Here is a 16,113-nt window from a genome sequence, read left to right as displayed (position 1 = left end):
ATTTACGTGTCAAAGTTGATTGAAAAATGTATGTACGCTGCTCGCGTTTACGTCGGCAGTATTTCAATCAGTCACAGGCATTCCTTTGTCGGAAAATTATTGCTTTCTATGAACGTAAATATTGGTAGAGCATCAATGGCCGTGGAATATAAATGACCGTCGCACTTGCTCATTAACTTTCTGGGTTTGTGCATTGTGCAAATCGATCGTTTACGTTTTTATTCTGTAACATTACATTTATTTGGGAAACATGTTATAACGACTGTGTTTTTCAGAACTATAACTGTCACAAACACAATTTTTGCATAATATATCAAATTATTCTCTCTTTCTCTCTCGCTCTAATTTCTAGATTTTTAAATTTATTTGCTAAAACAGATCAAGCGGTATTTGTCGCGCTTATTATTTCGTTCATTATATAAAATTTTGTTCTATCGAAAAGTGTATTGGCATTTAGATTAATCATTAAAATGTGAGAGATAGATCTATTTAAAGATAGAAATGCTATCAAGAGCATTGACTCTTTTCATGGCAGTTTAATTTGAAAAGTAATTTTAGATTGAAACGTCGAATGCAGTTGTAAAATATAAATGCTGGAATCAGGCACGAGATTACTTCCGTAGTTAAGACTTTATGAAGAGGTCGCCGGAATGAGAAAGTTTTAGTGCTTACATTTTGGCATTACGCAAACAGGAATAAGCAGACAAGGAGATTGGCATACAGAAATGCACTGAATTGCTTCCTGATGACGGAAGTTGCAAAGGGATGGAAGGAAAAAGCGTGGCGCAATAAAAACGAGAGGATAACGGTGCTTAATATTAAAGGAAGCTCCGCGCTTTTTGGTTTTTAAATTAAGATATTATTTCGATGTCACTCATGTCGATTGTCAATCCTTTCGTGAATACAAATGCTCGTTAAAGAGAATGTTTTATATTTCAGCGTTATGTTTTACTATGAGAATCATAAAAAGAAAAAATGCATAAAGCAAAAATACACGCCATTTTTTTCATTTTTTTGCTAATTTACTGCTGTTTTTGTTTTATTTATGTATTTAAATTTATAATTAACAAATTTGAGCTGAGAGAATGAGTCTAAATGCAATCTAACTGCGCGACTATTTTTTATCATTTTTTAGCAAAAATTTCGTATTACGAGAAATGAATTTTTTCGTAACAGGTACCGCTCCCTTTTAAAGCCATGTCCTGCGGGAATAATTCGCGAAACGTCGCAATCATATATTCGGTGCATTTGTTCTCATTCCAAAGTTTCGCACATTAAATCGCAGGACTACGCGCGGTAAAAGTTCAGCCAATGCTATGAGATAATAGTGGGTTATTCGCATCATGTTTCATTTGACGATGAAGTATATGATCCGGTAGATGTTGAACTCCGTTTCAACTAAATACAGGATATTTATGTCGTAAAATACGAACTTTCGTGATTTTATTTTAGGTCACTTGTCACACAATCGTGCATTCGTTATTTCGTATTATTCCTGTACGTTTCCCTTGACGTAATCGTTTCGTCAATTTCTTTCGTGCGACCTGGAAGTGCAGAGATCACAGGAGAGTTTCTATCTCAAGGGACTTGAGAAAGTGTTAAAGATCGATTGCTATTGACAAGGTATATTTGTAACATGCACGACAGTCCGGTGCGAAAGTATTTGCCCACATAATTTGTTGTACTTAGATGATGTCACTTGAATAATATCTTAGATAAGACATAATTACATACGACATAATTATTGACTTTGGAGTGCTATTTACTTTTCTTGCATTAATATTATTTTTGTTTCATTTTTTGTGTCTACATGGCAAAGTGTTAAAATAAATTTCAGCTAACACTATTTTAACGTAAACTAATCTTATTAAATGTTCTTTTTAAGCTATTAAAATTTTAAAACACGTATAAACTTTGATTTAACATTTGAGTAAAAATTTACCTATAGTAGTATTCCTGGATTAAATCTATCACATGATAGAGTTGACAATAAATAATTTAATCTTATTCTTGTAATAATTCATATAATTGTCTAGAATATCAAATTGTTGCAGCATGTAAACTGTAACGTAAATTGCTTCTGCATTGAAGCTACATAATAAGAATATTTTGGGGAAATTTTGTATTCCCTTTTTGTCCCAAGAGTTGACTGTGCGAGAGTGGTGCGAGATGAAGGAAGATGAAGGCCGACGAGCGTGGGTTAGCTTCGGCACCTTTCGACGTTGTCGCAGGATATGTTATAAGTCGGCGTTATGTAGTCGGTGAATGCCGGTAGAAAGATAGAGGAGGAAGGCAAGCAGGTGGATAGGTAGATAGGTAGATAGACTTGGTTGGAAGGTAGGAAGGAAGGAAGGAAGGAAGGAAGGAAGGAAGGAAGGAAGGATATGCGCAGCCCAGGACGACATATCTGGACCTGCAGCCTGCAACTTTTCCCATCAGCGCGCAGCAAGCCCCGAGCTTGTTATGCGAAGCTTGAAGCATGTAACGCCAGATGCCACATATTGGCTCGCACCTGACCTACGCCATCCCGTCGGAATCGCCCATCCTCCTCCCGTAACACACGACGAGGCCGGACTTGATCCCCTTTTCCGTTCGTCTCTCCGGTCTTTTCGATTCCACGTTACGTCCCGATGAAAGGCTCGGCTCCGCCGACCTGTTTGTTCACGCGTTCCGCGCGATTATTTCTTCTTGGAAGTCCGTATTTCTTGTGTATCGAGTCGTCATTGCTACTTCAAACAACGAAGGAAGAAGAACCCCCGGCATCAACTGTAACAAAGGAGAGTTCTCTCTGCAACTCGAGTTCTTAGTACGTTGAAAGGGGGCAGAATTGAATTCTGTATAAACGAGATTAAATATAAATTTCCTTTGCAAAATAATGTATTCTATTTCATTTCAGTCGTGAGCTACTTAAAAGTTTCATCGAGGACTATGACATCTGAAGTTTTCTTTCGCGTGCCATGCCACTCGCTCGGCGTCGTGCAGGTGTTCCGTAGGGAAGGCACGCACGTCGAAAATAAGGTCAACGAAATTTGCGTTAAGCTCAGATGCCTCTGTATCGATTTATCCGCTTTCTTCCGCTTTATATAGATAGCGCGTAATACGGCTATCACGCCATATGTAATCGCAATAGATTGATCATTCTCTATCCTCTGTGCCGATGATACAGAGCGTCATAAAATTTTACGCTAAGTTCTTATGACGCTCATATTTTTTCGGCCCCGGCAACCGACCGCTTCTCATTTTTCATTAATTATTCCCATGAGTTTTCACGCTGGTCCGCTGCTGCGCAATTACTTTTACATGTGCTGTACTGACTCCAATGGTATAATCGCGCGTAGCCGGTTTAATACGGCAGTGCATTCTTCGTGAGCTTAAATTTAACGCGTTTTCCTCTCCGCCTGCAGTAACACATTTCGCTATTTCCATCGCGCAGCGCTTCGCTCCCCCCCCTCCCTTTTTTTTACAAGAGCTAATTATTCGGCATTCGCGGATGCAATTGTGCAACAACTCTCACTCGGCTTATTATTTTGCAGTGATAAAATCTTTCGTCGAGCAACATGAGTCACGGTTTTTCCGAGAAAATATATCATTGTCTGTTCTTATTAGTCGTCCATTAATCATCTCTTCATATATCAACTTCTATATTATGTAACGCATAAATATAAATATAAATTCACTTATATTGATTTATACTATATAAAAAAGATCTTATTAGATAATATAAAGGTCTCTATTACTGGCATATATCTTCTAAAGCGACGCCTCTTTATTTCTTGGAAATTAAATACTGTGCTAATTTTAATAAAAACATGATCTGGTTAGATAATTAAAAAAAAAATAAAAATAGTTTATGTGACTATATAAAACTAAAATTCCTCTATTAATGTACTGTACAAATATACAGGATAAAGGCAGGCAATATGGAAAAACTATTAATAAGCAAGAAAGGCTTATTTTTTAAAAAAGCACTGCCCATTTAGGCGACAATCAAGAAATTGCAGTTGTTGCAAAACATGCTGTAATAAACGGCGAACTTTGTACGGCAACAATTTTTTTTTGATATAAGTTATTAATTTTTATTGCACCTGGAGATATCACATTATCCTAATCGTGTTCTCACAAACTCAAAATAAATCACTTAACGTTTATATTCCGTAGACGCTTTCAATAACGTTGTATGAGTAATCTATTACAATTATGGTATAATCTAACATAGTGTAATAAAGTTACCACACTATTAGTACTTTAGAAAAAGCGAGAATCTCTTACTTCTTTTTTTTCCGAGAAGAGATTCGAAATCATGACTCGTGACCCGAATCTTTACGGCGTTATGTCGGAAAGTTTGGTGTCTCCAATAGTACGTTCGCCGCAGCCTTCCCGCATACTTTTTTACGTGCCTCGATCGGAAAAAGAAGTCACGGGAACGATAAGATATTGCGCCTCCTTACGCCGTACGGCAAATCCGGGATAATCCGCTGAATTCCTGCGGAGACAACGGGAGACAGAGTTTGTTTCTAGGTGAGCACGCGGCCGCGTATTCGCGCGCGCGATATTCTTTGCACCCCCGCAGTCTTACCCCTCACTCCGCCGTGCACGTATTTAGGTTTACGCCGCGTAAAACCTGCTCGACAAACCCGCTAAACTCGTAGTGAGAGCGGAGAAGATTTTTTACAAACTGCCTTTCCTTCTTACTTCATGAAAGAGAGACGGAGAGAAAAAGAGAGAGAGAGAGAGTGAGAGATTGCGGATGCGTCTAAATTTACGAACCGTAAACTTACGGCTTGGTTGAATGTGAAATCTTGGAGATAATGAAAAAAGCTGTCGTCGACATTTAACCTTAGCTTTACGTAGTCTTCAGTTTTTATGACTCAAGAATTAGCACAGTTTTACGTGGCGAATTTGAATTTCTACATGGATGAACATGCATTTGATATGCAAAATTAATGTTATTATGATAATTAAAAAGCGCTAGATTAAGTTATTCTTAAAATACGTTAGATAATTTTATTTACTGTGTATATGAAAATGCCAAGGATATGATTGAAGTATTAATTAGATTTAAAAGAATTTTAATTAATTTTTTTAGATATGAAACATTAAAATTTATATTTTTATATTAGAGAAAAAAATAAATTCTCTAAGCACACAAGTTTAATCCAAACAAAAGCTTGGTAAAGCTATTAAAGCTTTCTCATCTCCATGCATGGTTGTTGCGGGCGTCGTGCAAACTGTTCATACCAAACAGCGCTTTACATTTGGCGAGCCTGATGAAAAGTTCCAGCAAAAGTTTGCAGTGTCTGTCCGGCCGATTTGCAGGCAAAATCCCGACGGAGGTCGGCAGGAAGGGAATAACAAAGAAACTTCGCAACTCTCTTTAAGTCAGGAAACGAGGGGCTGCGACGAGGTTCCTTGCTCAAGATCTACAGACCGCGCGCTTATATTTCTAACCATTAAGAAGTCCACCAAGACGAAGAAAAGTACGGAAAAGATGTGTTCGCTATAAACGATTGCTTTCGCTCTTATGCAAAAGTCAAGAAAAAGTGAAGAAAAAGCAGTACTTGAAGTCACGAAATGTTTAATTTTAATCAATTAATTGTAGAAACTTTCTGCAAAAACAGCAGGCTAACCTAGATTTTGTGAAAACGAAGAAGATGAATTGTAAAGTTAATTACTTAAAAAAAAATATAATTTAATCACTTTAACTTTATAATTTTTTTTCTCCATTTTCAAAATATAAGTAGTTTACTATTGCAACAAATCTTAAAATTAATTGATTAAAATTAAACATTCTATTTTGTTGCAATTTTTCTTTTATATATAATGTATATTATACATTAATGCAGTCATTATTATCACAAGAGAAGATAATATTATGACCCCTTATTTACATTTTGTAATAAAGTTTATTATCAATATTATAAATTATAAATTTAACATTTTTATTTGCAGTAAACTTTGAACTCAAAATTATGAAATAATATTTAACACTTAGGATGGTTAGGATTTATAAAAAGTGTGATGATACTACTCAATGGTTTGAAGAAAAACAGAGATAGTAATATGACCCACGACAAATAATTTAAATTGATTTCAATAAAAAATGTTTTATTATAAAATTAATTTTTATTTAAAATAAAAAGAGTTTAGTAGAATATATGCAAATGTATGTACGTACATATGTATGTACATGTAAGTTTTCCACATATAGACTGCGGTGCTGGAAAACTATAATACATATAAGGTAAATTATAGTTTAGCATTGTAAAAATACAATTAATTTATCGAATAACTATCTTGATATAAAACTTCCTAAAAAGAATATCATATTATCTAGTGAGACATAAGTACATTTAAGGGGTTACATTAAGAAAATCCCATGTTACTTAACTTTGCATAATTTAAAATGTATACAGCCGAATAAAAAGTTAAATAAGAAAAAAAAAACATTCAAGTTTACATATATTCGTAACAATACGACCCGGTTTAAAATAAATAAAGAAGTATGTGTAATTCAATTCAAATATACTTAAAAAAAGTTTCAAAATATTTAAAAATACCTTATAAATGTTGATTGCTATGCATTTGAAGCATATTAACGCAATTCCATAACTGTTACATGATTTCATAACTAATCATTAGAATTTATACCTAATAACTGAGATATTTTATGAATGGTTATAATATATTGACAAAGGCCGTAATATTATCTTCTCTATTGCTATTATTACGGTTATTACTATTATTATTATTATTATTTATTATTGTGAAGTGTTAATCTTCTTTCATGACTTTTATATACACAAATAAAAGCAATTATTTATAGCAAAGATTTTTTCTTCGTACTTTTGCTCAAAGTTAATTAATTACTTTATCTTTAAAGTTAATTTCTTCTGTTTTTAACAAAATGTGGATTAGCTTACTGTAATAACGATTTTTTTCAATTTTTTTTAGACAACGAAGCGATAATATTAAAAAATGATTTTAGAGTACGATTGTTAGATGAATATTTTTTTTTATACTAAAAATTTATAACGATCACTAAAAGATCGCACCCGTAGAAATATTACCGATGCTGTTTGTATTATAACAAGTTAACTCTCGGAGTGGCGCTGAAAATGTATAAATATATGTAGCAGTGCATCTCGGATGAAACAAGTGGAAAGATGAAAATCTTTTGAGCCAGAACTTTGATAAAATTGCTCGGTCTGTTGGTTCCAGGAGTGAGCTCTTTTCTACGCTAAAAAGCATCGAAAAGAAGAAAGTACTTATTGCTCGAAATGAAGAAGAACAGAAGAAGAATGGTAGGAAACGCTCTATTCATATAATGAATTCAGTTTGAGGGTGCTTTTCCGCGCGCAAAGATCAAGCGATGCTGCTTCTTTCATCCTTCTCTATTCTGATTGAATAAATACGATCCATAATTTTGCAGCAATAAAAATCTCTCTTGTCGAATGTAAAAAGTCTTTTGCGGACGAGATAATCAACGAGAAACGAAAATTACCCGTTAAATAATTATCGTATCGAATTGAATCGGCTTGACCGCAGCAGCATTCACTTTTGCACGATGATTCATGAAAGTATGTTTTTCAAGCTCCTTTTTTTCCTCAGCTTATTGCGCATTCTAGTGGGTAAATTTCGCGCCATAACCCTTTTACGATCTTCGTAAAGCCACGCCGTTACCACTGGTTCTGACGTTAAAAGATACACGTACCGTTACGAACGCGAGCCTCGCACACGTATCGCTTCACTCACGCACAGCGCGCTGTAAAAAAAAAAAAGAAAGAGGGAGAAGGGAAGCGAAGAGAATAATCAGCGAGAGAAACAAAATATACTCGGCGCTCTTAAATTTCCCTACCTACTCGACTGCCGCTGTGAAATTCACTGCGGATCTGTAAGCGGAAAAAATTTCTAGGTCGAACGCGAAGGAGGTGGAGTCCGCGAGTTGCGTATAGAAGAATTTGAGAATAAATTTTGCGCTGTATGCACGAATTAAATTCCACGGTATGGCGCAAAAAAAGTTCGGTGTCCGGCGAAAAGAAAAAGAGGAAGACAGTATAAACCGAAATGGTTCTCCGCAGGAAATGGCCCGGTATGCGATGAGCTGATGGCTTGTCCCGCGAGCGTGTGCACCAAAAGTATACTGTACAAAATATACTGTCACGTTGACTTGAAAGTCGATTGTTTTACGCTTAAAACAAGGCACATTGACTTGTCTGTCCCGTGAGAAAGAGTACACAAGTCAAATTCCACCGATTTGAATGAGAAAATCGTATGTTCCTTCTTGAAATTCAAATGAAATACGCCAGCAACGGCGAAATGTACGAATAATTTAATAAATTTTTTTTCATTTAGTTTTGCAAGATTTAAAACACAGTTGAGTGACAGTTGAAGGAAGGGCGAGATTCGTTTATTCTACCGGAGCGCGCTGAGGTCCGTTTATTAAGCGTCAGTGATATTGAATATCTGAGGCATATATCTTCAAAGGGATTTCCTGTTCACGGATATTTCCTATCCCCAGATATTCCCGCGCAACACAGCCGAGCTAAGAACAATGCACGAAATTAAATTCTTTCGAGTATAGAGGAGCTATGCGGACGGGTATTAGGTACAGTTTAATACCGTCCGATTCTCTATTTTTTTTCGCCGAATAAGTAAAGTGTGAACGCAGCGCGCGTAAAAATTCGAAAAAATTCACGGGGACATGCCGTCGATTTTTTCGTGCGGTACATATTTAATCTCCCACATCACTGATTTAACCCTTTCCGTCCCAATTTCACTGCCACGCGAGCCTGCCCACATTTACTGACGTTTTCGTTCGACGTTGAACGGCAACGTGTCAACAGATATTCGAGGCAAATTCAAAAACACATTTCCGGTTAAATGAAATATAATAAAACGAGTGTTTACAACCCTGCACGACCGCATACAATAGCCGTGCGATACGCAAGCGGCGTGACGGATGTCTATTCCTTTCCCCCGTGCGAGGGTAGTCGTGCAACGGCAAATGGCATGTGATCTGTCCCCGGATGCCAATGGTTGGAAAATTTCGGTCGTGGTAGAATGGTTGGATCAATGTTTCGCGAGTTGCTGCATTGGTCTTCTGATGGGCAAAGCGACCACTTGCGCATGCAGTACACGAATCGCCCTGGACATTCCACTCGCTAACTGTTGACCTTCTTTTCTCTCAGTGTTTCAGTGAAATATATATTTTTCTTTTCCTACGTTTCTCTTTCTTTCGCTATCAATTATATATTTTCTGATTAAAAAAAGATTGAAATTTCCAATTATTATCGCATAATTAAAGATTGTTAGCTTTAAATTTTGGAATATTATTCTTTTCTTTTACATTAATACTACTCTGGAAATTTATTTACAAAATTATGGCTAATGAAAAATACGACAAATATAGCATATAAGTTGAGCCGAATATGCGTACTAAATATTATTTATAACGATGAACAATAATATATTGTCAAATATTAACGTTTTAATGTTTTATCTTATTATTCAGGCCACGTAATCAATGTATTGTTACACTTTAAACATGAATAAAATATATTTTTCCCTACTAAGCTTGCCAGCTGTCCAACTTGCCATGACTTATACAATTAAAGTAGGATGTATTATTTGCTACGGAGAGTTTGAGATAATTTTTAACGTGCAGATAGTAATTTATATAACGTTTTTCTTAAATATTAAAGATGGTTCAAAATAAGCTAAAATGTGTAGCAATAAAAACAATGCAGATTTATTCTTAACATACTTGGTGAATTAATTTATAATGTGCGTCCATTAACCATGCTTGATTAGTTTTAGTCTCTTCTTTATTTTTTTAAAAATTAAGTCCTGTGTGTATATTTCGTTTTTTTGTTAAAATACATATTCGTATGTTTTCTTTTCACGTGTCAAATTACATAAAACATTGAAATTATAAATCTCGGTACAGAGATTTGTAATTCGTCTAGGCTTAATCTTTTCTCTAATTCATCTCACATATATTTAGCATGCATATTCAACTTGGCTTACGTGCTCAATCGACTTTGTTTCAAATTTAAGAAGTTTTTATTTATTGACATTTTATTTATATGAATTATGAATTTTTAAAAAAATTCTCTACTTTATGAAAGATGTTAAAATGACTAACATTATTTTAATAACTTAATATAAATAATATTTTATTAAATGCTATTTTAAGCTATTAAAATTTTAATAATAATAAAAATTGTAACGCTTGAAGTATCTTGATTCATTTATAGTAGTATTTCAAAGTTAAAAGTTCTGCATATTACACACACTAAAAAAAAAAATTTATAAGAATATTAAATAAGTTTTTGCTGAAATTTTAATTTAATGTTTGTTAACCAAATATTATTATAATACTTAGCTTGATTACTATTAATTACATTAATAGTAACCAAACATAATAGTAATCAATCGGCGCTAAACAATTATTAAACAGTTATCAATACTAAATATATTTGACTGAAATTACTTCACCAAAATCTTAATAATTATCATCATATTTATTATCGGATTTGATATTAGATTATTACTAAACATTTTTTTTTAGTATAAAGCATGTCAGAATTGTAGCGGACTTTGAGCATACATACATGGAAAAAATAATTTTTGTGAAGTATCTAACAAATACAAATCTGAAAAATAGTTTTGTTGCACTATCAAAATAATTATGCATATTCAAAAAGTTGAGCAGTGCTGCAAAAAGTTTTAACATTCTAGCAATCGGATTAAGGGTTTTACATATAATTATTTCGATGATAATAAAATTGAATATAAATTGTTATGTAAAAATAATTTATATAATAAAATTTGTTTTCAGAGATTTGTCTAGCTAAATTTTTTTAGATACTTCGGCAAACTCGTTGCTTTCCATGTACTTACTTACATGGTCTTGATGGCGTTGAAAAAGCTGAAGACGCGCCGGGTTATCAATGGTAACGGTAACGACGTGGCAACAAGTGCTTTTAACGTTTCTTAACGGTAATGCTCACTACATTCTCGGGGAAACTCGACATGCTACTCTCAAAGAACCTCGCCGCAACAGTTTTGCGAAATGATAAAGTACGACGTGGCCGGCTGGTAAGGCAGGAAGGAACAAGGAGATGCGTCTTGCAATGTCCGGACCATTCAAATAAATTCTTAAAGCAATCTAACGTTTGCCAGTACCGCATTCTCCTCTTCTGCCTTCTCCGGCATCATCGGTATGTCTGTTTTCTTAGCATGTTGCGCTCGATCTTTTAAGGTCCAGTCTCCTATCCAATTTCTTTCTGAACAATATAGGCACGATATCCACGGTACAGTCCTTATGCCATCCCTGTATGTCTTATTTTCTTTACGAGTCTCTCTGCGAAATGGATATGTGGAAAATGTTACATAGTAACCATCACGCATCGTTAAACTTTCAAAAATTCCAAGTAGAGACAGAGCCATTTTTTACTTGTATTTCTCTTATACATACGGCGCGCAGGAGTTTTCTTCGCTTTTAGTACTTTCCGAGAATCTAATTCTTCTCCGACGTAACATATACCCTTGGAGCCGGGAATAAGAGATTCTTCAAACTTTCACGCAGGCTCGCAACAAGTGAATTTCATTTAATTTTACCTCGCGCGATCTGTTATGCAGGCAATACCTCAGTTGTAATTTGAACGCTGTAACGCCATGTGAAATTAATACGGACGGGGGGAGCATTAGCGCGTGGGCGTATGCAACGCGCGCGTACCCCCGTTCTCCGTTTCCCTTTCTTTTTGCCCCCGAGATCGGCGGTAAGAAAGCTCGGGAGGAGTACCCGATCTGTCAGGGCCAGGTGCTGGAGGGCAAACTACTTGATTTACGCCTTTCTTCCATCTTCGCTCGCGGAACATCCACTTTGCCTTTCTCCGCCTTTCTCTTATTCTTCCCTCGAATGCCCTATTTCATCAGCTTAATTCGCTAGGAGGCGCGTGAGTGGTCCTAAGTGTTATAGGCTAACTTTCATCCGGGCTTTTTGCGTGTAAACAGGTTTAAATATGACTGCCGCCCCCGTGAAAATACAGCGTCCGCCGCGGTAATCTCCCCATTCGCCATGAAGTTGGTTGATCTTCCTACGCATCAAAGTAATAATAAAGCCTATCTCGAAGTATACGGAGGTTTCGACTGATTCGTTACCCGCATAACTTTTGCCTTTTGAATATTTCCCCGTGGAGTCTTAACGAGTTTCTGATTCTTAGAAAGTTTCTTAGGAATGATTATATTTGAGGCTTGTAGTTGTAAAACTCGTTAAAGCCACTGTAAAGCTATTTCGAGCAAGGACAAGAAAAACTAATTGCTTGTCTATAAATTAACAAACTAAAATATTTATCTATTAAATCGGTATGCTTATTTAGATATTAACCGATGAAACTGTGTATTTACATTATTATGTAAATCTAATTTAATCCGAGAATAGTTCCGGGATGTCTTTTACATGCCAGCGTTGGAAAAGTAAAACTCACGTAACAGCAAATTTTTTTACTAAAATTCATATCTATTTTTTATTCGAGGATGTTGAGATCCAATTAGTACAATAGAAACAAGCTTTGATTCGTATATTCATATTACCGATCGATCTATTAAGTGTAACTAGAATATAAAAATACACCAAATGATACGTTATAAAATCAATCAAATATTATACCAAGTATGATTTACTAAAACATGAGATGATTATTTCCAGGTTAAGTAAAGATATTATCTACTTCTTACGGAAATTTAATATTGACGGTATTATATTGTGCCAGCTAATTTAAGTAAATTGATTAATTATTGATTTTAAGTATTAGTTTAAATATTACTAGTTGAAAATATTATTTTTAGAATAAACTATTATTTAATTATTAATATTTGAATATAACATGCATTAACAATAGAAGGTTTCATTTAAATACTCAAGAGGTCAATGCATCTGCACAATTTAATATTGTCAGTATTAAATCTCTGTAACGGAAGTAAGATATTTTAAACTAGATTTACATTTATATACGCTATTCGCTTGTGCCACCTTCCTGACCTGTTTAATAATTTTTATTTTTTCTACATGCGCATGAATATTCTCAAAGTGATAAAATAGATCTAGAGTGTAAATTATATTTCATAGGTTATAACTTTACGGGATACGTTTTTATGTACGTTTCAGATAAGCTTTTTCTACGGGGAGAGATTTGCGTCGTATAATTTTTTAGGGGTTACATGGAGAGGGTGGTTATTTTGTTTGCCTGCACTGTGGTTGTGAACTGCAGAGCGAATCTGTTTACTACCCAGTATTGCGGGGTGGTATAAAAAAAAAATCTTTTGTTTGCACAGGGAGAAAGAGAGAGAGGGAGGGAGAGAGTGAGAGAGATGATAAATTTGATATAAACTGCCCTTGGTTTCATATTCCTTCCTTCAAAAGCTCTTCAAAGATGTTCTTACTGCCACCTGCTATCGCCGTAAATTATAGACATGTCATCTGTCATCAGCTGCAACATTATTTTTAATACTGTGAAATTACGTGTAAATGTATTTAATGTATGAAATAAGAATTTGTTAATCAATTAATCCTCCGGATTAACGTCAAAATCTATAATAGAGTTACTGATGCTGAATTTATGAGATCAATTCAATTTATGTATATATTGATTAAAAGACATTAATTAATTTAAAGGAACTAGAGATATACGAACTATTTGAATACTAATCAGATATGATAAAATTTGATTGAAATTTGAATCTGTTGTCGAATTTAAACAACTATTTAACAATAAAATAGCTATTCAATAATTTCGAATCAAAGAGTTTCGATTACGAATCGCACGTAATATAGAAAATAAAATCATATTTAAGGTAGTTTTAGATTATAAAATCAAAATTTTTTATACACAGAGAGAAAGATTTCTTTAGATTTAATAAACAGTTTTGTTCGACTATTCCAAAGCATATATTTCTTTGGTTTTAACAAATTTTATATACATTTCTTTAAATTTAATAAAATTTATTAGAAACAAAGAAATACATGCTTTGCAATAGTTGAAAACAGTTTATTAAATTTAAAGAAATCTCTCTATGTATAGAGAGAAACCTTTTTCTTATATACTTATATTTTGAAATTCAACGTATTATTAATCGTAATACGTTGTTCATTAAAAGTTACATTTTTATTTGATTTGATGTAAAAAAATCTTGATTTGCAGATCTTTAAAAAGAATTATAATGACAAAAAAATGAATACTAAATTTACTTTAACATTAATAATTCAACATTATAATTGATGATGGATTTAATAGAGTCACCGTTATTTCTGATGTAAAAATTTCTGAAGGGTAAAACTGTAAGGATATAGAGAAAAAGATTCAGTTCTATACCTCTTTTCTTATCTCGTCTTATATACGTATATTCTATTTTGAACATTGCGCATCTTTTTTCAAATTCTATTACTCACTACATTTCTTCTTTGAAAAATCGTTTCAAAAAAATTCTAAAAGTAAGATCTGTTCTTCACTTCGCTATACATTTCGCTACATCTCACTATATATTTCACTACATTTTCTTCTTCGAGAAAAAAGTCATTTCGAAAAAATTCTGGAAGAAACGTTTGTTCTTTATTTTGCGGAACATGTGCAATAACGGCACCGTAGACAAGGTTCATAGAGCTTCTGTTTTCTGTTCCAGCGTCAAGACGGACATGGGTGCAGCCGGTGCGGTGTCTAGGCTCTACATCGCAAATGCGAATAAAAAGGACAGCGGGAACTATAGCTGTGCCCTGGCGAACGTAGCAGCAGCCACTATGGTGTCCGTCCACGTGCTAAACGGTATGTTTCCGCCGAATAAATTTTTCTCGAGAAATATATTTCCTGGATGCAAATGGTGAACGCTCAAGTTTTACGTGATGGGTGGCATTGAAATTAATGATCCGACGTGTTTCTCTCACGCGAGAAAGTCATTCTTCACGCGCATTTCGTACGCGTTCTCTTATAATTGTGTACCAGAGAGGGAGAGGTAGAGAGGAAAGGGGGGGGGGGAAGAATTCATTCAATCCAAGCAATCAGCCGCGTTCGAATCGCAGTTCAAAGGATCAGTCTCTGCTCCTGACCGATAACGGCGTTTAGCAGACTCAGAGGGTGCCAGTCACCTTCGCGGGGGCGTGAAACGCCTATCGATATAATTTTCCACCCCTTTGCACGGTCGATAATTGATTTTCCACGGCTTTTCAACGGCTCCAATGCCTATTACCGGTCCTCCCTTTTCTTTCCTGTACCGCCACCCGTTTCTCGGCTGGCCTCACGCTCCAAGAGGTCGGTCGCTTTCTTCTCCGCACATCTTCTTGCGCCAATCGATCGTGTCGAGGAATACAAAGATGTGATTTCATCAGGGTAAATAACCGGCACCGGACGCGACCTCGAAGGCTGGGCGGAGGCGCTGCCGTTGACGGGTCGCTCGATCGCTCTTCGTGATCTTCACTCGGTGATCCCATTTCCGTTTTGCCAACGAGTTCGTTGCGTCAAACGACATTCTTGACTGTATTAATAGAAAATGGACTACTTTCCGACTTTCGCGAGGAGAATAATCGAAGAATAAACCGGATGTATTTAAATACCGGATGATGGAAAATAATACAGACCCCTGAGAAATTAATTTAGCTAATTATCTCATTAGTAAGAGATTGCGTGCTACAATTATATCGGGATGCCATTAAGATTAAAGTGTACAATTAAAATGCTGCTTTTGTTCTTACGCTGTCACCCGCGCTTATTCATGTGCTTTTTGTTCCCTGCGGGTAACTTGCTGTGCTGTTTCGCGTGTCCGGACTCCCGTCTAATACTGGCGCATGGCGTATTCATAGAAAAGTTCGTTGAGAATATTCAGGCTGACCCATTTCTTTCTTCAGCAAGCCGGGCTTGTCGCAAAACTCCCCTTCCTTTTGTAATCTTCTTCATTCTCACGGCATACTCAAATTAGCGTTTAAAATGTACATTATTCCCGCGCGGTGTGCTAATTCTTATGCTTCTAATTTTATTATGAAGGCAATGTAAGGGAAGAGAGGTTCTATCGCGGGGGAATCCAGACACATAGGGGGGGAGGGGGAAAGAAGAATTAATTTAT

General features: G+C 35.3%; 1 protein-coding gene and 1 long non-coding RNA gene across 11 annotated transcripts in view; one reads left to right on the top strand and one right to left on the bottom strand.

The window, feature by feature from the left end:
• LOC114255406 overlaps positions 1-13,902 on the bottom strand; it is a 56,427-nt gene extending 42,525 nt beyond the window's left edge. The window contains exon 1 of the long non-coding RNA XR_004964751.1: positions 2,513-13,902. This is a non-coding gene — a long non-coding RNA (uncharacterized LOC114255406). The remainder of the gene's footprint in view (positions 1-2,512) is intronic.
• The window catches only part of LOC105832935 (peroxidasin), a 164,417-nt gene that overhangs the window by 138,486 nt on the left and 9,818 nt on the right, over positions 1-16,113 (top strand). For all 10 annotated transcript variants that reach the window (XM_036292637.1, XM_036292635.1, XM_036292633.1 and 7 more), the window contains one exon: positions 14,683-14,822. In XM_036292637.1, coding sequence (XP_036148530.1) covers positions 14,683-14,822 — 140 coding nt within the window. The remainder of the gene's footprint in view (positions 1-14,682; positions 14,823-16,113) is intronic.

Source organism: Monomorium pharaonis, chromosome 10 (genome assembly GCF_013373865.1).
Source record: "Monomorium pharaonis isolate MP-MQ-018 chromosome 10, ASM1337386v2, whole genome shotgun sequence".
In the NCBI taxonomy this organism is placed as follows: domain Eukaryota; kingdom Metazoa; phylum Arthropoda; class Insecta; order Hymenoptera; family Formicidae; genus Monomorium; species Monomorium pharaonis.
The sequence above is the reverse complement of the archived record's forward strand: the minus strand, read 5'-3'. Positions and strand labels throughout refer to the sequence as shown.